The 25,330-nt window shown below is 35.6% G+C and overlaps 3 protein-coding genes across 8 annotated transcripts in view; 1 reads left to right on the forward strand and 2 right to left on the reverse strand.

The window, feature by feature from the left end:
• The window catches only part of LOC123695052 (kinesin-like protein Klp10A), a 54,595-nt gene extending 47,408 nt beyond the window's left edge, over positions 1 to 7,187 (reverse strand). For 2 of the 4 annotated variants that reach the window (XM_045640759.1, XM_045640751.1), the window contains exon 1: positions 6,770 to 7,187. In XM_045640759.1, coding sequence (XP_045496715.1) covers positions 6,770 to 6,830 — 61 coding nt within the window. In that variant the 5' untranslated portion in view covers positions 6,831 to 7,187. The remainder of the gene's footprint in view (positions 1 to 6,769) is intronic. The other 2 variants (XM_045640772.1, XM_045640765.1) reach the window with 1 other exon arrangement.
• A 414-nt stretch (positions 7,188 to 7,601) lies between these two features.
• On the forward strand, positions 7,602 to 10,671 carry LOC123695318 (bifunctional arginine demethylase and lysyl-hydroxylase PSR). Its single transcript, XM_045641136.1, has 3 exons — positions 7,602 to 7,775; positions 9,307 to 10,010; positions 10,085 to 10,671. The coding sequence occupies exons 1-3, from the start codon at positions 7,703 to 7,705 to the stop codon at positions 10,469 to 10,471; spliced, it is 1,164 nt and encodes a 387-aa protein (XP_045497092.1). The 5' UTR covers positions 7,602 to 7,702; the 3' UTR covers positions 10,472 to 10,671.
• A 2,842-nt stretch (positions 10,672 to 13,513) lies between these two features.
• Positions 13,514 to 25,284, reverse strand: LOC123694982 (U2 snRNP-associated SURP motif-containing protein). Of its 3 annotated transcripts, XM_045640641.1 has the most exons (17): positions 24,965 to 25,284; positions 24,513 to 24,606; positions 24,153 to 24,342; positions 23,677 to 23,839; positions 23,249 to 23,414; positions 22,745 to 22,908; positions 22,101 to 22,166; positions 21,878 to 21,921; positions 21,440 to 21,660; positions 21,012 to 21,123; positions 20,471 to 20,713; positions 19,724 to 19,910; positions 19,145 to 19,331; positions 17,317 to 17,497; positions 15,299 to 15,476; positions 13,982 to 14,130; positions 13,514 to 13,764 (listed from the first exon to the last, which is right to left on the reverse strand). In XM_045640641.1, the coding sequence occupies exons 1-17, from the start codon at positions 25,040 to 25,042 to the stop codon at positions 13,557 to 13,559; spliced, it is 2,631 nt and encodes an 876-aa protein (XP_045496597.1). In that variant the 5' UTR covers positions 25,043 to 25,284; the 3' UTR covers positions 13,514 to 13,556. The 3 variants fall into 3 exon arrangements, with proteins under 3 accessions (XP_045496597.1, XP_045496616.1, XP_045496608.1); XM_045640660.1 differs by lacking the exons at positions 13,514 to 13,764; positions 13,982 to 14,130 and adding an exon at positions 14,765 to 14,958 and having other exon boundaries at positions 15,332 to 15,476; XM_045640652.1 differs by lacking the exons at positions 13,514 to 13,764; positions 13,982 to 14,130 and adding an exon at positions 14,969 to 15,243 and having other exon boundaries at positions 15,410 to 15,476.
• Between the last annotated feature and the right edge of the window lie 46 nt (positions 25,285 to 25,330).

A 25,330-nucleotide genomic window follows, 5' to 3' on the forward strand; every position in this document is an offset into this window, starting at 1 on the left:
TCGGAATTTCTTAATGTTATTATAAATGAGTCAGTGTAATTATATACTTTTGGTTCTAATTGAATATATTTTTCCTCATGTTCTCGCGTCTTTCTCCAAACGTCACTAAACATATCCAGACTAATGGCATTTGCTTCCTTTCTAAATAATTCTTCCACAGTTTTCAAGTTAAAGTTCACATTTTGTGATGCTACTTTCCCTTTAATAATTATGCCCCATAGTAACTTTATTGGGTTGAGTTCTGGATGGTACGGTGGAAGTCGCAATACACTATGTCCATGATCTTTGAGGATTGCATCAAGTAAAAATTGTGTATAGTTTGGCTTATTTTTTTAATAATGTGGATAACTTTGATTATTAATTAGTAATTTGATTTTTGAAAAAAAAAAATGCCGATTATAGTCAAAATTTATATTTTTCTAACAAGATCCTTATCATCCCTTGGTGAGAAAAATTGACATTTCTAATGAAAATGAACAAAAAATTAAATGATTTTATTAAATACTGTAAAATAGTATATAATTCTTCCATTTGCTGTATCACAAAATTCTTCATAGATTTTTAGATATTCGTACTACACCAATTACATCACCCTGTATTTATAAACAATTGCAAAATATGACACATACATAGGCCGGGAGATACTGACACAAAATTTCGGGTCATTTGTAACAGAATGGCGGTTCTACAGAGGTCTTATTACGCAATGACAAAAAGAAAAATGATGGTCAGAACGCTGGTACCGGCGGACTAGTCGCGTGGGCGTAAGTCACACTCGTCGGATAAGTAAGACCCCTCTAGACCGCCATCCTGTTACAAATGACCCGAAATTTTGTGTCAGTATCTCCCGGCCTGTGCAATGTGTAAATGTGTTGACGTTCCAGCTCTTCTTAATATACTTATACTGGGATTGCCCATTTATTTGACAGCTGTAAGTTAAGCCGTATTTAAAGACTTGTGCAAATTGCCCGATTAAATTCAGCAAAATGAGAACTCCATATAAACTGATGGATGTATTGGTAAGGGTCGATGACAGACATCGCCTTTTTTATGTTTATCCGTTGAATGAGTAATGTTTATAAATTATAATAAACAAGCTAGGTTTAGGTATCGTGGCTAGTGGCTACATATAACAAGGTTACCTTATTATTCTGGTCTGGGTGGCTTTATACTGCAGAAATAGATAAATAACAAAGTTTAATATTAATTCTTCCTACGAATAATATTTATTTGAGAATAGCTTATTTTAAAGGCCTCAGAGCTAGCCTCATAAGGCAGGAGTAACCATAAGAGCTTTACGCTGACATCCTTTTACTTACGTCATTTTGAATAGAATCATGACTCGAAAGTCGAAGAACGTACGTAACATAATATTATATGCAAATAAATAGCCATTTCAGAGTAATCCACTTTGCCTTAAAAGGAATATCAAGACGACCTCTTTTCTTGAAAGGAAGGATAGCTAAATTCTTCGAAAATTGGGAACAAATATCTGGGTCTTCTTTGATGTGAATAGGCGTATTTTCCGAAATGTAGTATACTTTACTGCACGTTATTTTTAAATAACATTCTTATAAACTGTAGTACACTAGTGGGGTGCTTAAATCGATGAGTCAACCTTGGCTCACAAATCGTAGGAGACAACGCGAGGCGAGTTCGAGTTTATAAGGAAACTGATAGCATCTTAACGATGCGAGATGATGGAAATTGACATGAACTGAAGATTGTTGTGAAATTTTTATATGTATAGTAGATGGTAATATCGTTGTTTGCGTTCATTGTGATTAATAACAGTGTATTTATATTGTAAATTGCTTTTCTGTCGATTCCCTATTTAAAAAATCGGATACGAAAATAAGGTAACCTCGCCTTTTTTAATAATTTTGTAAACCAACAAAATGTTAGCGAATACTAAGTTAATGAAAACATTAACTACTTCATTTTCCTCTTAACATTTGCGTCTCCAGTAGGGCATGCACCCGGGTTTACCCGGTTCCGAAAAACCCGGGTAAACCCGGGTTTTTTGATGATCTTGAGAACCGGGTCTGAATAGTATGAAACCCGGTTCTCCCGGTTCCGACCAAAATATTAAAATATAAAGTATTATTTGTATTTTTCTGCATTATTTTAACAAATTTATTCTATCTGGCAACGTCAGACTCACGTGCATCGCGAATTTTCATGCCACGCCTCAAGCGTGGCTCTGATTGGTTGTCTAACCCTAGATGCTATAAGTTTCCTACGGGTGTATTACCAAAAAAAAAAATCAGGCTTCGAAAATGACAAAAATTAGGCTACTGAAATATTTTTATTAGATTTGTCGTGAATTTGAAAAGCTGTTGATTTTACTGTTTCATATAATGATCCAGTCATGTTTTTGTTTTTGGTATCAAGCTGAAATTTATATCGAATACTCAAGTCTTCGGTCCCTTGATGCTGTGAAAAAGTCAAACTCACAAGCCAACGCATCAAAAGATACAGCCGTAAATATTGAAAATTTTCGCAAATTTGGACATTCGCATGGGATATTTGTGGGATACTTCTCATGAACACAGAGCCTTTAAATTTGCTTTACAGTTTGCAGTTAATGAATAAGGTTTAAGTTTATATGTGATATTATGATAACAAGGTACTTTTATAAGACTGATAAAGAAAGAGAAGTATTGAAATTTTGTTTTTTATTAATTTAATAAAATAAGACACAAGCCGCGTAAAATAAATGGCCCATCAGGTACTTTTACAGTTACTTTTGTTTAATTTCGTATTTTTTTCCGAGGTATTATAAAAGAACCGGGTAACCCGGTTCTACCCGGTTCTGAGCTCGATTTGGAACCGGGTTTCAGAAACTTGGAACCGGACTCGGTTCTGCATGCCCTAGTCTCCAGAACACATCAGTTATGTATGTGTATATATTTTTAACTCAGATTTTTTTTCTGCAAAAGATACACAGTAGATAATAGATGAATATTTTAACAATATTACCCCTCATAGGAGGCCCGTGTCCCAGCAGTGGGAACGTATATGGTCTGATGATGATGATGATGATGAACCCCCATTGAATTCATATAAACAAAAACTACTACAGAACTGCATACAAACTTTTTAATAATACTGAGCTCCCCGTGAACTACAAAGCACCATGACCTTCCATCTGCACTTTATTGGCTTGTATGACAACATCCTGATTAACTAGGCAATATTAGCTTTTATTATAACTGCATTGTAATTTACTACATTTTATTTATGGCGTATTTGTTTTGACTTAAGCAAGTTATAGGTAGATGATATATTAATATGAAGCTGAAGAGTATGTTTCTTCATTTGAACATACTAATCACAGGAAGTATTGGACCAATTTCAAAAATTCCTTCATCATTTGATATGTCATTCATATGTAAGTTATAGACTATTTAATATTTATTATGTACCATTGGTGAAGCTGGTACGTACTACCAGTTATCATTATTGCTTTTATTAAATATCATATTCAAGTCAATATAGAAATGAATATTTTTGTGATTAAATACCTACTAATAAAATTTTCCCAAAAATCTTCAATGTTGATCAAGTCATTCTCATCTTCATAAGGGAAAAAAAATCTAACGCTTAAAATTTCACTCATAACCATGGCTAAAATATGATAAATCATTATCATTATTAAGTATATTAATTTTTAGCTAGGTGCACAATAGGTACAACTATTTCAACCAAAAAAAAAAATAGAGTAATAAAATGTCGATTTATTGATATCGGCCGTTGCGCGCACGCAGCGCCGACCGCTACATATATGGCCGGTTGACGCAAGGCCGCGACCCGTCCTCGCTCGCTTGAAATTCGAAAAAATATATACATACATTGCTCACTGATACTGTAACGGTTGAGACACACCAGTCCATTATGACTATACTGAAAATATGGACAAATAAAATTGCAATGTGTCTGTGATTTCAAAATATTTAATACTAGCTTTCCACCCGCGGCTTCGCCCGCGTTTCCAAAGAAAAGCGCGCATAGTTGCCGTTCCCGTGGGTTTTCCGGGATGAAACCTATCCTATGTGATAATCCAAGTTACCCTCTATATCTGTGCTTAATTTCATGAGTACATATTAGCATGAAAGAGTAACAAACACACACATACACATCCATCCTCACAAAATTTCGCATTTATAATATTAGTAGGATAGGATTGCTCACTGTTACTGTAACGGTTGAGACACACCAGTCCATTATGACTATACTGAGAATATGGACAAATAAAGTTGCAGTGTGTCTGCGATTTCAAAATATTTAAAATTTCTTAACACTTATTATTTTGATATGATAGCAGCACATTAAGTTAACACAAACTTTAACTATTCTATTAATCAGTAATTGTATCAATTACATTAGTTTTAGATGATAGAGAATACTCAATTTATTTTTTTCTCTAATATATTACCTTAATTTTTTGAGACCCAAGGTGTGGGTTGAAGGGTTACCTATCTTAATCTCGAATTTTAATATTCCGAATATCGTAATCCAGAAAACGTTTGGACATTTTTTCATAACCCCGAATTTTAAAATTTCGAAGTTTTCTTTGCCAAATAATCGTAATTTCATTTGCCCATTTCTTTATTTGTACGACGTTTTACAATCCAGACGAATGAGTTCCAGACATACGAATCTAAATGCACAAAATCCAGATGACCGTAATCCATATGCACGAAAGCCAGATTTTTAAAATACAAATTTTTGAAATACAGTTAATTGATATCCAGACAAACAATGTCCAGATTTTTGAAATTCAAATAAACGATATCCAGCGAAACGAAATCCTTCCAGGGGGTCGCAGCACGAACCTAACCTAACCTACTGAATAGATTTTAACACTTTAACCTTTCTGTAATGGGCAAGTAAAACAATAGCGAGTCGGTTCTGGCACTCGCCGGCCGCTGCCACGGCACGCTCGCTTCGCTCGCTCGGCTCGTGCGTGAGGGGTCACAGTTCAAACCTAACCTAACCTAATGAGTCGAATTTGACACTTAAACCTTTCTGTAATGGGCAAGTAAAACAATAGCGAGTCGATTCTGGGGGGATTCATGGGGGGTTACAGTTCAAACCTAACCTAACCTACTGAGTCGAATTTGACACTTAAACCTTTCTGTAATGGGCAAGTAAAACAATAGCGAGTCAGTTCTAGCGTGGGGTCGTAGTTTAAACCTAACCTACTGAGTCGACTTTGACACTAAAACCGGTCTGTAATGGACAAGTAAAACAATAAATTTACTTACTGACAATGTTTATTTTCAGTCGATAGTAAAGGTATAATCACGATTGTATGGAAATCAAATAAAAATATTATGAAAATCTGGTAATAGTTTATCTGTTATACGATTATATGGGAACCAAATAAAAAGATTATGAAAATTTGGCAATAGTTTATTTGGAAAATGGTACGATGGGAAACAAAAAAAAGTATTCGGAGAATTTGGTATAATGATATCTGTATTATGAGAATACGGGCAACAAAAAAATACTTTTTAAAAATCTGGTTTTGGTGCATCTGGAAATCGATTCATCTGGGCAATTAAAAAAGGAATTTAAAAAATTTGTCATTCATTACATCTGTCTTTTAAAAGTTCTAACAACCGTTTTCGGGGTTTTAAGATTCGGGTAATAGAAATTCGAGTTTTTAATAGGTTACCGGGTTGAAGATATGAACAAAACTGCATTGTATATTTTTCAAAATATATAATTGGTGAACGTTGAATGAGAATGTTTGAAATAATTTTCAGGGAAACGCACCAAATGAGATAATAAAAAACAATTCTTTTTTAATCATCATTTATATAATATTATATCTATGGGTGTTGTTTGATGTTATCTCTTGTATTGTTGTGTAAAAATAAATCATAAGTTTTACTTTTACTTTTGAACAGGAAATATTATGTTGTGGTGCCATTTTTCCTTATGATTGAATTTCTTATAATAATCTTTCCTACTTTACAACTAATTTTAAACATAAAATTTGCTGAGATTACTGATTTTGATTACATAGACTATCATTGAAAATCTTTGTATGCCAACCAAGCAAATATTAATGATAAACAGACAGACAGTAGGTACCATTATAAACTACCTATTATTTTTAAATCACTAATTAAACTTTTTAAAAATTATTTTGACCATGATTTTCACTTTCTTTTAAAGATTTTCTAACTTATTTCATACTATTTTACAACAAGTTCTATTATTACTAATTAATACAAAATCTAATTTTAAAGGTTCATTTTTATATTTCTGTAAATAACCAAGAACTACATCCATCATGATCATATTTGATAAATTATCAATAGCTGTTATGTTATTGTTTGTTGCTCAGCCGTTATCTGATTACCTTTTACATTTTAGGAATAGAATAATTAGTGTACACCAATAAAGTTGTAAGTATAATTGTTATCCAGATATTATTTCATTTAATACATACATTATAGAATAATCGTGAGAAAAATTATTATTCTGGTTCAATGCAATCGCTTTTTTCACAAAATTTATAATAAAAATATATGCAGAAAACCGTTAACATCAATATAATTATTTGAGGGCAAAACTTGAGCCAGTCAGGGGCTATGAACTGTGTGTTGAAGTTCGTTACGAATGAATCATTTAAGAAACCTTACATAGTGCAGGAAGCTTCTGCTAAATGATATCATTATGATAAATTGATAACAAGAGTATGAGTAAGGATATGACGAAAAGAAAGGGAAGCAAAATTTGCTGCTCCACTCACCATCTGTTCTTTTGATGTTGATGTTAATCCCAGATTGAATTTTGATCGCACCGTCATCCATTTTTTCACTATTTTATACACCATATACACTAATTAACATTATTTTGCATCAAACGGGTATTCAAATATTGTCTAATACATTCGGTAATTGAACTAAAGAACCGGTGAAAATTACAAATAAATTTCTACACCCAGATTGACAGTTATATCGAGCTAGCTACACACTTCAGACTGGAACGTTTCAAATTTGTTTCACTACAATAGTCAAATGAACCACTTTCTTATTTTTTATTTAGATATTGAAAGTTATTTAAATGCTATAACAATTATTTAAACTGAAACAAAATAAAGACAGTAAAAACGTTTTAAATTATATCGGTTATAACACGAAATTAAAAAATTGTCGATCTGTAGATCAATGCGTCGAAAATTGTTATAATGTTGCCAGCGTATGGTTAATTATCAGTTTGCGAGAGATTTGATCGGTTGGAAATTTGAACAATATCGTTATAATTTTTCTTTAAACGAGCGATTTTATGTAAGTAATTTAAAATAAGCCTATAAAGAATAAATTTTAAATAAAAAATATAAAATTAAAGTAACTCCTATTATTTCCGGTTAATAAGAGGAAATTAATTGGAATTATTGAAGTACATATTATTTTTTGAAGAATATTATTAACACTTATTAAATTAATAAAGGATTAAATAAAATTTAAATATTTTTTAGTACATTTAATCTATTAATAATCTATGAAATGCCTATGAATGTAGTACAAACAATTTTGTTTAATCTGTTTTGTTTGATGTCAACTGATTGAAATTTGAAGTCTGCATTCCGATTCCGCAAATAATCAATCAAAAATCAGCTTGTGGTCGGGATTTCTCGCTAAAATTATTTAAACAAATATATTATTTTAATTACCTACTAACTATGGAAAGCGAATATAAATTGTCACATAAAACTAAAAAACGCATAAAGGAAATAAAAAGGAAAGCCCGACCAGGTACATACATTATTTTATCCTGAACTCAATGTCATTATCTACCGTTTTCCCGTTAATATTTAGAAGGTGATTAAAAACAGAAAAACATTTAACGTTATTTTATGATTGGTTTCTTCTGATGCGTTATATCAACAGTCATTTATAGTTAAAGTGTTACGAGTTCTAGAACAATCGCTAAGTGGCATGTGCTATGTGCCGATTTGACCTCGCTTTTAGAAACAATTGTTTCGACTTTATTAAAGTTCGTCAGCTAAATATTTAACTAATAAACCGAACGACGAACGAATAAGCCTAGAACTTAAAAAATTTAAGACCAATAGCTTGACAATATGAACTATGTGTTCAAGGAACACACCTTTTCAGTATTTTAGGACTCATGGCTAGGTATATGAGCTTAAGTACTTATATGGCTAAGTATTGTAATGTTGCATAATATGAATGAATTTGTCGTACATTAGACTTATTCAGTCTTTTTTTTATTTAAATAAATTTGGAATTATTTATTTATATTTACTATAAAGTTTATATTGTAACATGAAAGTTGTGCTTCACCTATGACATGTCAAATCCACATGCAAAATCAAGTACTAATATTCTGATGTATAACCTATATTCCTGTAAAATTTCATCATTATCCATCCAATAGTCATTTCATTTATAATTAAAAGACATTTAATTTTTATAAGAAGCAACATAACATGTACAAAATCCTGTTGAATAAAAAATTATTTTGTATTGTAAACTTAACATTTTAAAATAAATTGTTATACCTACTTGTACAATTTTATCTATGTAATATGTATGTATATTCAAAATTTCATAGTCTATACTAAAGAAAAAACAATATATCATCAATGTATGTGACATTTTTATTGATTTATATGTATGTTACACTCAAACACCAAAAATGTTAATTAAGGTAGCAAATATCTCACAGTCACAGAAAAAGTGCCCGTAATTCACTATTACACTCATATTCACATAAATTATACACATATAGTAAGACATATTATATTGCAAATAATAAATTCTAAATGAGAGCAAACATTTATGCATTTCAATGACTATGTGAAACAACTTTTAAATGTACCTTCTTAAAATACAAAGGAACTTAGCTTTTTTTCAACAATTTAAAAGAAAAACCTACGTCTTTTCTTTGTCACTTAAAATGAAAAAAGTCATTTAGGTAAATTATAAAACTAAATCCTTCTACTTCCAGACTACCTACAGCTTAGTTGCTGCCTTTTCTAATGCATACTTTATTTGAGTTGTGTGCATTTTATTTTAAATTTATCATTATACGTTTTATATATAGTTGTGTGTCAGTTTTTATTTGGTATTTATGAATTGTTTTTTTTATGAAAAAGTATATTTGTGTCACTGATAAATACACACTAAATAATAAATATCTAACAAACGTTTTACAAAATATCAGACAAACTTTTTTATCAAAATAATGTTATTATCATATTATAGTCATTAAGAATTACGATTAAATGCAAATCCTTATCAATATAACATCTTATTACAGAATTAGCTGATAAGCACCAATGGACAGCTTTAAAATACGCAACAAACTTTGAAGAATTCCTGAAATGTAAAGATAACGTAGATAGAATAGATGTCAATATAGTCCCACCTGAGGAATTTATAGAAAAATATGAGAAAATTTATAAACCTGTAGTCATAACGAATGTGCAGACCAACTGGCGTGCTAATCACAAATGGACACTCGAACGACTTGCCAAAAAGTATAGAAACCAAAAATTTAAATGCGGTGAGGACAATGAGGGTTATAGTGTTAAGATGAAAATGAAGTATTATGTAGAGTATATGAGGACAACGACTGATGATAGTCCGCTTTATATTTTTGATAGCAGTTTTGGTGAACATCCAAGGAGAAAGAAGCTTTTGGACGACTATGACATACCTATATATTTTAGGGATGATTTGTTTAAGTATTGCGGTGAGGAGAGAAGGCCACCGTATCGCTGGTTTGTAATGGGACCCCAGAGATCTGGAACAGGCATTCACATAGATCCCTTAGGTACCAGTGCATGGAATGCTCTAGTATTTGGTCACAAACGATGGTGCTTATTCCCTACTCAGACTCCTAGAGAATTGATTAAAGTAACTGGAGCAATGGGCGGCAAACAGAGGGACGAAGCTATAACTTGGTTCAAACTTATTTATCCTAAAACTCAACTGGATACTTGGCCAAAGGAGTATGAACCTGTTAGTAACATTATTTTGGATAAAATTGATTTAATATATGCAGATATTATATTTAATGTGATTGTATGTTACAGGTTGAAATACTCCAAAAGCCTGGTGAGACAGTATTTGTTCCTGGAGGATGGTGGCATGTTGTGCTAAATATGGACGACACTGTAGCAGTGACGCAAAACTTCTGCAGTCGGACCAACTTCCCCATTGTCTGGCACAAGACTGTGAGAGGACGTCCCAAGTTATCAAAGAAATGGCTTAAAATGTTAGAAGCTAAAGAGCCAGAATTGTATAAAGTTGCAAGCAGTGTGGACGTTAGTCAGGGTACAGGAGTGGCCTCCGATAGCTCTTCTAACAGTAGTTCCTCCAGCAGTGACAGCGACAGCTCCTCATCGAGCAGCTCCAATGAAGATGACAGTGGACAAGAAAGTATTACTGCTTCTAAAAAGAAGAGACGAAGGAAAATGTAAAGAGAATTAGGATAAATGTAGTATTTTTTATCAACCGCACCAACTGAAAATTCTAAAGAGTATACAATAATTTATAGTTTAAGCTGGAGCTTTTGTATTACTAGACGTAATTATTTAATTTTTACTTGTTTATTTTTCTTAATGAGTGTTTTTGTTACACAAAACATCAAATATAATAAATGAAGTTTAGTATTTGCAAATATGTTTTTTATTGTTAGCTATATAAAAAAAATGTTTGATGCAGAACTAGCCAAGACCTAGTGAAAGTTTTAGCTATAAAATATACCCGGTTAACACAGGCTTAGTTACTATATACCTAAATTAATAATACAATAAAAATACTCTTTAGTTTACAATGTTTATTGCATAAATAAAGTGTAATCATATTTAATTAAAAATAAGGTTCCAAAAGAGAATTATTATTATTTTTATAGCCAATATATTGATCAACTACACAACTGACTACCCCACAGAACAGGTACCCAATTTTGATGATTCTAAGAAAATCTGAAGCCCCTAGTACATAATGGCCCATGCTGATCCATTGCAGGCCATTGCCATTGTGTACACGGGGCAATGGTATATGATGGCGGGCAATGGTCTGTCGTGGCGCGCAATCGGGGAGTTGTCGGTTTTTTGGGCACACTTCAAAGGAATCGTGGCGTAGCGTGGCCTGCGGTGTTCACACAATAGGCCGTTCGTGACCGACCGCTGACCGGATTAGAGCACTTTTTTGTTGCGTACTAGAACTATAATTTTATTTTTATATTAAAATATAGTATTTGATCGCCTAAAATGTCAGTATCGTGGAGCAATGAAGAAACTTTCAGGTTTATTGATTTATATCAATCTGAGACCTTTGCGTAAATAAATATGAAGTTTTGTGGATTCTTATTTGATATGCGTGTTTTTTTTTTTTTTTTTTGATAAAACCAAAAGCATAAATGAAACACATTTAAAGTGAATCAACGTAATCAAACCAATGTTCAATGAATGAAAAACTTACAATTTACTTTACTAACACATTTATATTATTTAATAAATATTATTTGTAGGGAACTTCAATGAATATAATTTCTGACCCTCCGTATTAGGAGCCGTCTACCGCAGTAATAGGCTCTGACCATAACCATACCCTCCGTATTAGGGATATTTAATTTTTTTTTTTTAATATATTATCATGAAAATAAACATAGACACAACAGCAATACAAAATTTAAGTTCCACTTTTAACGATAAAGTGGTTTGGCACCTTTAAAAATAAATACTTACATATGCTTATCTTTGTTACTTACTTTCAAATGTTGTGAAATACCTCCGTATTAGGTGCTTTTACCTTGGCCGAATTTTTTCGAATTTTCTGAGAAAAGAGAAACGAAACAGCTCATGTTGTGATTATAAATTTCGAACACAAACCTAACTATTAAATCGTCACACAGAAACCTAACTATTATTACATTAAGGTTCAAATTTATGACTATCAAAAATTAACGCCCTCTTTTGTCGTTGTTGTTGTTGTTGTTGTTGTTTATAATTTATTTAATATGGACCACGAAATTTATAATCATGAATTATTTTTGACGACTGCACGCCGTAACTGCACGCGTGCAAAGTTTTTTGACTTGACCTTGAAAACACGAGGCGTTGGTCGGCGGTCGCGCGCGGCGTATGTATGTATGTACATAATATGCCGTGCGTGATACGTGAATGGTATCGGCAAAAATTAAACAAGCAGAAACATCTGCCGGGATGCGAGACATTGGGCGTTTTTCCATTACCCGGCCCGGCTCCGGCACGGCAACGACATTGTCGGGGACCGCTACCGGCACCGGGACTTCGTTTTTCCATTGCGCCGGTTTACGCCCGGTGAGTAATGAAAAGTTAAAAAAGGACCCTAGAAAATTCTTCAACTATTTTCGCATGACCGAAGAAACATTTAACTATTTGTTGGAGAAAAGCAATGAGAAAAGCGAACAAAAAACCAAATACGAGTCCCTCCGCTCCACGCCCTCCTACCCGCCCCGCGCAGTTACACACTCACACGGCTACAATTCATATAAATATGCAATACATATGCAATTTTGCCGGACCGGCACAAGTGGGAAGCTTGCTACCCCGGCGACGGCGACGGCGCCGGCAGGACTCAATGCCGTGCCGGCGCCGGCGCCGGTAAGTGAAAAAGCGAGCCATATATTTTCATACATTTTTGCTTCCCCGGCAACGGCACGGCGCCGGCGCCGGTGCCTGTGCCGGTGCCGGGCCGGGTAATGGAAAAACGCCCAATCGGTGTGCGAGGCTAGCGAAGACGGGGGGCGATGCGCGTGCGCAGCGAGAGATTGTACGTATGCGTATATGTATCATTATTTTGTCGCTGTTGTACCGCGTCGCCCGTGTGCTCTGCGCTCTCCTCGTTGCCGCCGTTCGCGTGTCGGTGTGGGGTTGGTGTTTGGTGGTGAGTCTGACAGAGTTGTAGAGTAGTAGTGTTAGTTCTATAAAATAATAAAGACCAAAGATGATATTGTCAAAGCGTTGTGCAAACGGCGCGATACAGTTTTTAATCTTTAGTATTTTATGGAACTCTTCAAATCAGATCATCAGTGTTTAATAGTGGTAGTAGTAGTTAGAAGAAGTAGTAGTAGCTGTAGTAACATTGCGTCTGCCGACGGTTTGATAGATTGTCAGTTTCGTAGATTGTATTTTATATTTGTAGTGTAATAAATATTACGCATCTTGATACACTCTCGGAGCGCAGACCGTGAAAAATATACGACTATTGAACGGCAGTATAAAAATTTTTAATGCTCACATCGCACACGTTTGTGATGTACCAATGGGCTTTTATCAGATGTTTATATGTGTGTGTGTGAAACACACATATTCCAAAACTTGGTCGCAATTTTCGATCCTTCCACTCTCCGTGCGTAGATTGATTGTTAAAAGTTGACCGATATTAAAATTATTATTAAAATCTATCAGTGAGTATGGATGGATGAATGGATATTGGACATATTAATATAAGTACAAAAAAATAAAACAAAAAGGTTCCGTCATTATGCACTTTATTATATATTACAAGTCACAAACATCAGTATTTATATTTGGCGTGTTTCGAATGCTTCCGATGGTGTGCGGGGGGCGTGGCTGGGGACCGTCTTCGTCTCTCTCTCTCCCGTTCGCGTTCCCTATCTCTCTCTCTTTCCCTCTCCCTATCGCGCTCTCTGTCCCGCTCTCTATCTCGAGATCTGTCCAACTCTCTCTCTCGCGATCTTGATCTTGAACGCGATTTCCGTTCACTGAAAATAAGAAACAATTATTAGTTGTCTATTAGAATAAAAATAATTTTACTTTTAAAAAAAGTATCATTTTATTTATTTTTACGATCTATTTGAACGAAAGTTTCGTGAAAACTAAAGCAATTGGAGAAAGCAATAATAATAAATTCGGAAAGCAGTATCTACGATTCGCACACAAACAAATAACGTTGTTTTTATACGTATACTAATGACTAACCCGTAGCGCACACGCTTGAGCGGCGACGGCGAGGGCTCGCGCGACTTCTTGGACTTCTTGCTGCAGCTGGATACTGCGTCTTCGTCGGGGGAGCGACGCCGCGGGGATAATACTTCGGTTTCTTTCAGCTCTTTCATCTCGCGGAGCGCCTGCAATGGTTGAAATATATTAGATCTAGATTTCTGCTGGCGCGTGCTACTCTATACCGCACCCTTTTTCAGCTGTGCAATGTATATTTGTGGAGCAACACAGGACATTTCACTTGCGCGATTCTGAGAGAAGTGTCGCTACATATCTCACATGATGTAGTTTATTTTATTGTGTATAGGTTAACAAAAGCGGATTAGGCAAAAATGGAAACTCTTTTTTGTTTATGAGGCTTGAATTTTCAAAAACAATTCGATATAAATTCTCCATCCAGCAAGCATATGTAGAGTAATATCGCGTAGAGTTTCACGAGATAGAGTGCGCTCTTCAACTCGTCAGCAAGCATTTATAGAGTGATATCACGTAGAGTTTTACGCGATAGAGTGCGCTCTACATCTCTATGTGTAGAGTATATACATTATACCTTCTTGATAAGTTTCCTCTTGTAGTGCTGTATCTGCTGTTGCGGCGCTAACGCAGCGCGTTGAGCGCACGCACCTCTATGTCTCTCAGAGTTTCACGAGATAGAGTGCGCTCTATATCTCTCTCTACATCTCTCCAGTAAGCATGTGTAGAGTGTATAACGTAGACGTAGAGTTTCGATAGAGCGCTCTCTATGTAGAGTGTATACCTTCTTGATAAGTTTCCTCCTGTAGTGCTGTATCTGCTGTTGCGGCGCCAACGCAGCGCGCCGGGCCCGCGCGCCGCTCTCCAGCTCGTCCGCGTACTTCAGCACGCGCACCTCTATGTCGCGTAGAGTTTCACGCGATAGAGCGCTCTCTATGTAGAGTGTATACCTTCTTGATAAGTTTCCTCCTGTAGTGCTGTATCTGCTGTTGCGGCGCTAACGCAGCGCGTTGAGCGCACGCACCTCTATGTCTCTCAGAGTTTCACGAGATAGAGTGCGCTCTATATCTCTCTCTACATCTCTCCAGTAAGCATGTGTAGAGTGTATAACGTAGACGTAGAGTTTCGATAGAGCGCTCTCTATGTAGAGTGTATACCTTCTTGATAAGTTTCCTCCTGTAGTGCTGTATCTGCTGTTGCGGCGCCAACGCAGCGCGCCGGGCCCGCGCGCCGCTCTCCAGCTCGTCCGCGTACTTCAGCACGCGCACCTCTATGTCGCGTAGAGTTTCACGCGATAGAGCGCTCTCTATGTAGAGTGTATACCTTCTTGATAAGTTTCCTCCTGTAGTGCTGTATCTGCTGTTGCGGCGCCAACGCAGCGCGCCGGGCCCGCGCGCCGCTCTCCAGCTCGTCCGCGTACTTCAGCACGCGCACCTCTATGTCGCGTAGAGTTTCGCGCGATAGAGTGCGCTCTTCGGAACGCGCTTGAGGGGAATCCGTCCTGCAGATATAAACGAGAGAAGGTTAGTCGTAGAAAATTACAAAAAATCACAACCAAAATTATTTCCCAAGAAATAGACTGCTGGCGCAGATATAACTGAACGAAGCACAGTGCATTTTTTCATTGTCAAAGTATTATCGAAAATGTCCTTCAATATTATTTCAATAAGGACCATGTGGCCCTAACATATACAAAAAAAACAGAGACAGAGCATCAGGCTACGACATTGTTCTATAAAGAACACAAAGGTTACCCAACAATTACTTGGTTACAAAAATAAATTTAATGGTCCTTTTCACCTATGATGATTCCTGTGACACTTCATTGTGTTCCGAATTAAGTATTTTATGTTTAAAAAGCAAAAATAATTTTAATGCATAATATTTTTATTTTAAGGCGGCATTATTACCAAAAATATAAAAATGAAACATGTTAAGCTACTAAAACAAAAACAGTATTGTTTAGTTTAATATAACGAAAAATAAAATAAAATTAAACAAAAAAATAATACCTACGCAATTCGTGTACATGAAATGGGACGTTGAAAAATTATACAGTTGGAAAATCATATAATCGACGCCCATCTTGTGATCGTTTGTCAATCGCGTCAATCGTCTGTACGAGTCCGTCAGCTTTGTATACAAGTTGCATTTTTATATTGATACTTTACGTGGTATTCTGTTATTATTACTAATTATTACTAACTAGCTTTCCGCCTGCGGCTTCGCCCGCGTTTTCAAAGAAAAACCCGCATAGTTCCCGTTCCCGTGGGATTTCCTGGATAAAACCTAGCCTATGTTGCTCAGTGAAGCTTTCTAATTGTGAAAGAATTTTTGAAATCGGTCCAGTAGTTTATGCGTGAAAACCATACATACATACATACATAATTACAAACCTTTTCTCTTTATAATATTAGTATATTATTACCGCGAAGCGCGTCGAACGCGGCAACTGATACACAAAAATAATCCTTATGGCACGATTCTGTATTCACGCGCGATGACTTATAGCGTATTTCATGTATAACTTAGGTGTTTCTACACCGATTTACATTATTCTTTTTTTATTGAATACCTATTCAATACAATAATGTAAATTTAAGAACATTTGTGTCGTACATGATTTCTATGTAGCTTTAACCATTGAGGCTGCACACGCGACGGAAGCTTAAAAAATGGAGTAACTTCTCCCATTTTCCCAATATTTCCCTTCACTGCTCTGCTCATATTGATCGTAGCGTAATAAAATGTATACTATAACCTGCCCAGGAGTATGAAGAATAATTGTCCCAAATTTCGTTAAAATCCGTCGTGTAGTTTTTGTTTCTATAACGAATATACAGACAGACAGACAGACAGACAGACAAAAATTTTACTGATTGCATTTTTGGCATCAGTAGCGATCCCTTATCACCCCTTCATAGTTTTTTTTTTATATATTTCATGTACAGAATTGGCCTCTCTACAGATTTATTATAAGTATAGATATAGATTGTTATTGTTCACTTTTTGTCGCTGTTGTTTGCTAAGATTCCTTAGTTAATTATTGGCGAAAAGCCGAAATAACTAATTTTGGCCCTTTATTCAAATCGATTTCATTTCCATATAAAATATTATCGATTATTGGAAACAATTGATACGATTTCAGTAAAGGCAATCTCTACACGTGTCAACAATCGATATGTCACAGGAATCATCTTAGGTGAAAAGGACTACAGTAAGCTTGAGCAACGGGCAACGGTCGGCGAGTCGTGCGCACGCGCTGCTTTATGTTCGCCGTCCGTTATTGTCCAAACATTGATCGTGGCGCCGTCATACTCTTCTTTTGTTTTTACACTCACCCATCAGGCTGCGCATGCACGGGCGTGGTGGACGCGTCGTCGCTGGGCGGCGCGGGCTCCACGCTCTCCCAGCGCGAGGGCACGAAGCCCGCCGCGGCGGGCCCCTCGCCGCCCGACCCCGACCCGGAGCCCGCCGCCGACCCGTCAGCTTCCAGGGGCACGCCGTCTATGTCCTCGTCCACTGTAAATATTCATAACTTTAGTGGACAGATACGAAATATTTGGGACACCACTCTATTACGGAAACTAAATTTTTATGGTATTAAAGGTTTATCTGAGGACCTCATAGCTTCATATCTTCAGAACAGGGTACAAACCGTTGTTGTTAATGGAGAGAAATCTCGCGGTGCGCCAATTAACATAGGTGTTCCGCAGGGATCTATCTTAGGACCGTTTTTGTTCTTAGTATATATTAATGACCTACCTTATTATTTGCAGGATATGTGTGAAATAGTACTGTTTGCAGATGATACCTCATTAATATTTAATGTGGATAGACATGACTCAAACGTTGACGAAGTAAACTCTGCTCTTTTACGCATATCCAATTGGTTCACTGCTAATAATTTATTATTAAATGCAAAAAAAACAAATTGTGTAGAATTTATCCTTCCAAATGTAAAAAAGGTGAAAAGGGATATTATTTTAAACGGGGAGGTATTATACCCTGTGGATTCTACTGTTTTTCTTGGATTGACACTAGATGAGAAGTTACAATGGGGGGCCCATGTTGCCGCCACCGCTGCTAAGCTTAGTTCAGCTGCATATGCAGTTCGAAGAATAAGGCATCTCACCGATGTAGACACGGCTAGATTGGTTTATTTTAGCTACTTTCATAGCATTATGTCCTATGGAATTCTGCTATGGGGCAGGGCTGCAGATATTGAAACTATATTTATATTACAGAAAAGAGCCATACGCTCTATATAATATAATTTACGTGCTAGGGACTCACTAAGAGATCTCTTTAAGAATACTGGTATCCTCACTGTACCATCACAGTATATATTTAATAATATTTTATATGTACACAAAAACGCAGACTTACACGCAAGAGTAGGAGATAGACACTGTTATGGCACAAGGAACAGAAATAAAATTGAAATGCCATTTTACCGGTTAGCTAAAGTTAAAAATTCATTTATGGGTCAAGGTATACTTTTTTACAACAAAATTCCTCATAGTATTAAAGAGTTTAGTAGTGCTAAATTTAAGAATTATGTAAAAAACGTCTTAGTTCAGAGAGCCTATTACAGCATTAAGGAATATATGGAAGATAAAAACCCATGGAGGGTTGTCGCGTGAGAACCGCAGGACAGTTCTTTGGCATATTATGATAATATATACGTACGGTTACTTACATATTTTGTAAAATTAAATTGTAATACTGAAATGAATTAAAAGAGCAACTATGGAGTTTCTTGCCGATTCTTCTCCATAGATACTGCTTTCCGAAAAATATGTATTGACGTTTCAAAAGTGCTTCTCGAAGAAGTCTAATTGAATAAATAAATGTTTGAGTTTGAGTTTGAGTTTTGACACAGGGTAGATGGATAAAGACATTTGGAGCACAGGAAAAATTACTTTCAATGAAACTGTAACCCACAAAACTGATAGATAGTGGAGTATAAAAATGTTATGCAAAATAATAAACAAACAAAATAAATAAATAAAAGAGTGCTAGGTATTTGATTTATAGGATCCGCCTCGAAGGACCATTTCATTCTAATATCTGCAACATACTTCCGAGTAGAAAATAAACGCATAAGTTTTTTTTTTGCATTATTTTATTAATTATAGAGCAAAAATTGTCAATCACCACACTAACCTGGCACACCGTCAATATCGTCCAGTCTTACTGGACCCCGTTGTGACGCAAGCCGTCTCAACGCAGCCCCGTCCAGCGGCCCCGACCCCTCGGACGCCGCGGACCCCTCCGAGCGGGGCGACGCTGACCCCGAGCGGGACCCCTCCCATTGCCGGGATTCCACTGTTTCGCTCGCTGCACCGCCCTCCTGTAGAAATACAAGTAAAATCGGTTAAGGAACTATAGACAGAGAGACAAAAATTTAGTTTTACTGCCGAAAGATCTAATAGCAACGTTATACATATAGAGGTGTTTATGCGTTGATTGTGTGCATTGAAATAAATGTATTTTTTGTTTACTTTCTCATCTCACTATCATTTTCATGTAACAAAAAATATTTACCGTTTTAATAACGTTTACTATGCTTTATGACTTTTTTTGCTATACTTTACCAAAAAGATCTATGAACAATATCGCATCTTTTTCACAAAAACAACAAGTTGTTATCTCGTGAATTATACATTACGGTGTCCCTTTCAATCTGGTGACTAGAGCCACCACCCTACTCCAGAACTAGCACTGTCTCCACATTGTACCCACCTTCTCCTGCCCCAGGAACAGGTCGTTGATGTGCAGCAGCAGGTCGGTGGGGTAGACCGCCCAGTCGGCCCAGGCCTGCAGGATGCGGGTGACCCTCGCCCGGAACCCCTCCTGCTGGATGCGGGAACCCATCTCGCGCCACGCCACGTGACACTGACGCATTATCTCCGGGAGACGCTGTTGGAAACTGTGAGCGAAAATCCTAACTATACTAATATTATAAAGCTGAAGAGTTTGTTTGTTTGTTTGGTTGTTGTCATTTATCGAGGAAGGCTATAGGCTATATACCATCACGCCACGACCAACAGGAGTGGAGCTACGGGGATGAAACCGCGCGGAGCAGCAAGTAACTTATAATTATCAAAGTAAAGGTGATCATCATAATAATAATTGTTAGATTGTGCAGTGACTAAAATCTCTTTTGAGTACTCACAATCCAATCAATCCTATGCTAGTCAAGTGTGAATTGGTACATTTTATTCGTTGTTAAAAGAGACATCTTGCCTAAGTGCCTCGTGCATTTGAAATTCGCCTAAAATTGAAGGAACTGAAACCTACCATCTAAATTCTAAAGTACGAATAACTGACACTAAAACACACTAAAAATGTACCCGTTTTTATAGCAAAATAGTCTTCTTTAGAAAATTGAAATCTCCCAATACAGGCCACATAGGTTTAACATAAACAAACCATAAAACACCAACCAATGACATCGACAAAACAAGATTATTTTTATTTATTACTCACGCATTCCGAAAAGCGCTCGCATTGGTCAGCTTCGCGCCCGCATTATGCAATATATCGGAGAGCAAGTAAAGCCGCGCTATACGCTTATGTGCTGGCGTCTTATCCCCAGAGAGCGATTCTGTAAGGCATTGGGCCACTTCACCAGCCGCTTCTGCGTGTTCCAGACACCACGCCATCGCTTCCCCTACGCTAGTGCGTGTTGGAGTTAAGTGCCGGATTATGTCTTCTAGGCGGTCGCGTTGGCTGCAATTGTATTTATGTAATAATAGATTTGTGACTGTTATTTGCATGATGGGAAGTTATAAACGTACTTTAAGCTTGGTTTTTTATACAGAATTGTAGTAAGCACCCAAAAAAGGGTCGTGAGTGTGTTGCCATCATAAAAAAAGACTAAAACAAATTGGAGCGTTTTCTATTGTCTAAAAAGTCATTAAACAGCCGACAAAGACAATAAATAAATATTATAAAGCAAAACATACATTTAAATTATTTGAACTAAATTTCATAGGACACAAATATTATTATTACTCAATGATCTCACTTATTAGACAATGTGCCACGTATGTTCTCTTTGGCATCTTCCTCTTCCACGAGCTCGTCTGGCATGCCCGCCGTGTACAGATTCATTACTGGTGGACGCCACACTGAACCACCTATAAATAAATAATAAGAACAGTTCCTTTCTTTATTAAATCATTTTAAATTGCCTTAAGGTGACCGAAGCTCGAAAATAATTTTAAGTAGATTTTTTTTTATTCATAAGTCACATTTCAGTGATGTTCTCTTTTCATCGTCATAACTATTTGGTTTAGCAAAACTGTAAATTTACAGTTGTTAAACCAATTTTAAATGTCATTTTTTTGTATATTTAACTACTCACAAAGGAACTCTAACTATTACAATTCACTGCATTATTAAAAATAATATCAAATTTCCTTCTTAGCGGACAATTTTCTGCTGGAAAATTACCTTTAAACATCCTAAAGTCATCGGGCGCCCATTGCTTCGGCGAATCCCCCTGGAGCATCGAAAACAGTTTCCACCTATAGTATATATGCGCTGGCGACTGATTCTCGAACAGAAAGCTGAAGAACGGGTTGCTCATCTCCTTGTTCATTATGATCGCTTCGAACATCGGCCCCTCGCGGATCACGAACTCGACCATGCGGTGGATTAGCATAAGGATGTTTCTGGAACAATCCCGAATTTTCCATAACTATAATACTTCTTTTTATAGTATTTAGCCGTCAATATAGCCGTCTATAATGTCTTAACTTGGATTGAAGTCTGGACAAATAGTAAATATTCAGGATACAATAACTCCACGTTAAATTAAATCATTATAAACGATATTAGCGTAATCTGTACAAATTGTAGGATACAACTTTGTGTCTTAGTTTAACTAACCTTTCTGTAGGGATGACCACTTTGACGATCGACTGCGATAAAATCTGTAAGAAGACAATAATATGAATAGTCACAAAATTATACAAATATATTATATAAGTAGCACAGTTTTGAACTAACACAGGCTTTAGTTTCCTTAAATATATAAACTGTATTATTTTAACTTTTTTTCAATAAAGATCTTTCTTTCGTTTATGTATTATAAAAATACGTAAATACGTACCTGTTCATAGGCGTCCTTTTCTTCAGGATCGCTAGGGTAATATTCACCTGGTCGAATCCGAGGTATCTATAAGAAAAAAATGTTGTGTGGTTTTATGAAACCACGGTAAAAGTGAAACTTTTTTTTAACCGACTTCAAAAAAAAGGAGGAGGTTATCAATTCGGCCGGTATATTTTTTTTTTTTTTTTTATGTATGTACACCGATTACTCCGAGGTTTCTGAACCGATTTACGTGATTCTTTTTTTGTTCGATGCGGGATGGTGTCGAATTGGTCCCATAAAAATTTTATTCGGATAGGCCCAGTAGTTTTTATTTTATGAGCATTTTTGTCTGTAGGTATTTGTAAATTTTGCAAGTGCAAGTTTGAAGTCGGTTGTTTTTAACGCAGTTATCACTTGTTTACACTATAGACATTTAACGAAAAATTATCGTATTTGTATGATAATTATCGTACGTATCGTGCGTCACGCGACATGCGCTACACAGACCAAAAAGTTTGAGACGATGTAATAAAAGTTTCATTTTAAAAAATAATTTAATTATAGTCTTGCTCGAGTTTTCCTTGAAGATTTTGCAGAGTGTTCTTGGTTTGTGTTATAATTATATAGCAGTGCGATATCTTGCGAAATCATGCCAGTATTACCTTATCCCTTAAGTGCTTCGGCGGTTGCGCATTGAAAGGTAGACCGGAAGGTGGCGGTGGCTTTGTGGGGTGGTGTAGCGCGGGTGGGATGTAGATTGGTACCGGTGGGATTAGTACCGCCTTACCCCAGCCTAGCTTCATCTCGTAGTTCATTATCTCTTTACCTGTGAGAATAAATTTAAGTTTTTTTGATAATTAATATTTTATTTGCTATATATTTTGTATTTATTTATTAACGGGTTTGAAATCAGAGGAGCTAGGCTAATAAGCAGATTGAATAAAATTGATTAAGTAACAAATAAAGAAAATTAATAGGCATTATTGTAGTTTAATATATCATTACCAGGTGGAATTCAAAATTGATTTCTTTGAGATATGCTTAAATGTATTTTTTATTGATTTTCAAACTTTGATCAATTTATATTAAAGAAGAATGATAGGACAAAATCGCATCGTAATTGAATATTTAATATTGCTGAACATTTTAAACAAAAATCAACACACCATTAATATTCCTCAATGCCCTTTCACCATCCTTGCGCGACATGAAAGCGACGAACCCACAATTCCTGCCGCGAGCTTTTTCCTCATCAGACCTTGGCCACATTATCTTAATACTGGCTAGTGGACCGTAACGTCCGAATATCTCCATTAATTGTTGTTCTGTTATCTGTAAAAAAAACGCTTTATTATTGAAATGACAAATGTAGAAAAAATCCAAACACATAAGAAATAAAGACAATCGGATTTTATACATATTTTTAATAGTATTAAAAATATTCATGACACATTTTTCAAAAAAAAAATGTGTCATGTTAAATTTGAATACATTCTTATTCTTTATTCTCAAAGCCTTTTTTCAAATACACATCTAAAATGAAAAACAATGCTTATAGCTTACATAGATTCCTTTAACTAATAATTTAACTCACCTTTGGGTTCAAGTTGCCAAGATACAAGTTAGTGGTGTTAGGATCGCCAGTGTCATACGAGCCCACATCAGGAATGTTGTCAATGATTGGTTCAGGACCAACAATACCTCGATCTCTGAGAACATTCTTGTATTTGTGACGCTCAGACCTTTCTTCTTGAATTCTGTAAAAATTATAAAATAATATGATCTTCTTATTTATTATTGCAATTAAACTATTGAATTATTATGTCATACACTTGCCAAAGACTATCAATTACTGTATGATTTAATAAAGTTTGAGACCATGTTGCATAAAACATTGAACATACAAGGCTGATATCAGTAAACTACAGTAATTTCACCAGAAATTCTCAGTAGAAATTTTTTTGTAGTACATTTAGCATACAATGTTCGTTTTCTTGTATTGTTAAAATAGTTTTTTGCAAATATAATAACATAAGATTTATGATTTAGAGATTATTTTCTAAAACTAACTGTCTCAGTTCCTCTTTGAACAGCTCCAAGTTGCTCTTCTTCTTATCATTGCCCTTCTTATTGCGAGGTCTGCCGGGCGGGTCTGGTCTCTGAGCCAGGTTCCGCACCACCTCCGCCTCTGAGATACTCCGCTTCTCATCCAGTCGTGATATTGGCTTGTAAAGCTTACCCCGCTCTGATGTATCTTCCTCTGGGTAAAGAAAATGGTTTTAATTAGCATTTTACTGCAATATCTGTTTTATAAAATAAATTGACCAACCAATAAGTCATAGAACTTAAGATGCAATGCGAAAATGTTCAAAAATATTTAATGAGGCTGCAGTAATAAAATATTTTATAAATAATTAATCAATCACTTACTTCTAGCTCCTGCATCATAGGTGCCAGCTTTCACCCAAACTTTAGAAGTACTGCTAGGTACTTCTTGAAATGTTTCTACAAACTCCTTGAAAACCTGTATTTTAAAGGAGTTGAAAGAGATACTGGTATGATTCAATAATTAATTTAAAATATTGATTCACACGTCACAGTGCAGAGCATAGTATATATTTTATGAACTCAATGTAGAATCAGCATTCTATAAGCCAAGTGAAGCACCAAATCACAAGACAAAAAACAAGTATATATGTATGTTTAAAATGTTGTTTAAAAACAAACACTTCTCAACTATTTAATGAACTACATTATGTTAACAGAAACCCACACTCGTCTCAAATATATTATAGCATACAAGCTAAAAAAATGGGACGACGAATGCAATTTTTTTTAGAAGTTGTAATTGAGATTGAATGGAATATTATGGTACTACTAACATGAGCTGCCGCTTCCTCTTCTTCCTTCTTCCTCAACTCTTCAAGCTCCTTTTTCGTTAAACCACGGCCACTCATCATGTTGAAAAAATATTTAACACATATTAGCAGAACGAGAAATCCAACACGGTCACTTAGCCGGGATAATAAACCTATGTGCAATAAGTCGTATTGTTCACCATTTTTAACTTACTCAGTTAAGTTATTTTACCCAAAACGAATTAATTTTAATATAACATTGATTAAAATACATGAATGAATACGATTAACTCCCAAAAAACTATAAATTATTAACCTCTCTCAGATACATTTTGACAATTGACAATTTGAGTTTTGACAAATTGCGGCTGAACCAACGAGAAAAGATGC

This window comes from Colias croceus, chromosome 1, assembly GCF_905220415.1.
Source record: "Colias croceus chromosome 1, ilColCroc2.1".
Classification (NCBI taxonomy): Eukaryota; Metazoa; Arthropoda; class Insecta; order Lepidoptera; family Pieridae; genus Colias; species Colias croceus.

Coding starts and splice junctions, on each gene's coding strand:
- LOC123695318 (XM_045641136.1), top strand. CDS start 7,703: ATGGAAAGCGAATATAAATTGTCACATAAAACTAAAAAACGCATAAAG. Junction 7,776..9,306: donor AAAAAGGAAAGCCCGACCAG/GTACATACATTA, acceptor ATCTTATTACAG/AATTAGCTGATAAGCACCAA. Junction 10,011..10,084: donor GGCCAAAGGAGTATGAACCT/GTTAGTAACATT, acceptor TGTATGTTACAG/GTTGAAATACTCCAAAAGCC.
- LOC123694982 (XM_045640641.1), bottom strand. CDS start 25,042: ATGATGAGTGGCCGTGGTTTAACGAAAAAGGAGCTTGAAGAGTTGAGG. Junction 23,415..23,676: donor TTGGCAACTTGAACCCAAAG/GTGAGTTAAATT, acceptor TTTTTTTTACAG/ATAACAGAACAACAATTAAT. Junction 22,909..23,248: donor GGCATTGAGGAATATTAATG/GTGTGTTGATTT, acceptor TTATTCTCACAG/GTAAAGAGATAATGAACTAC.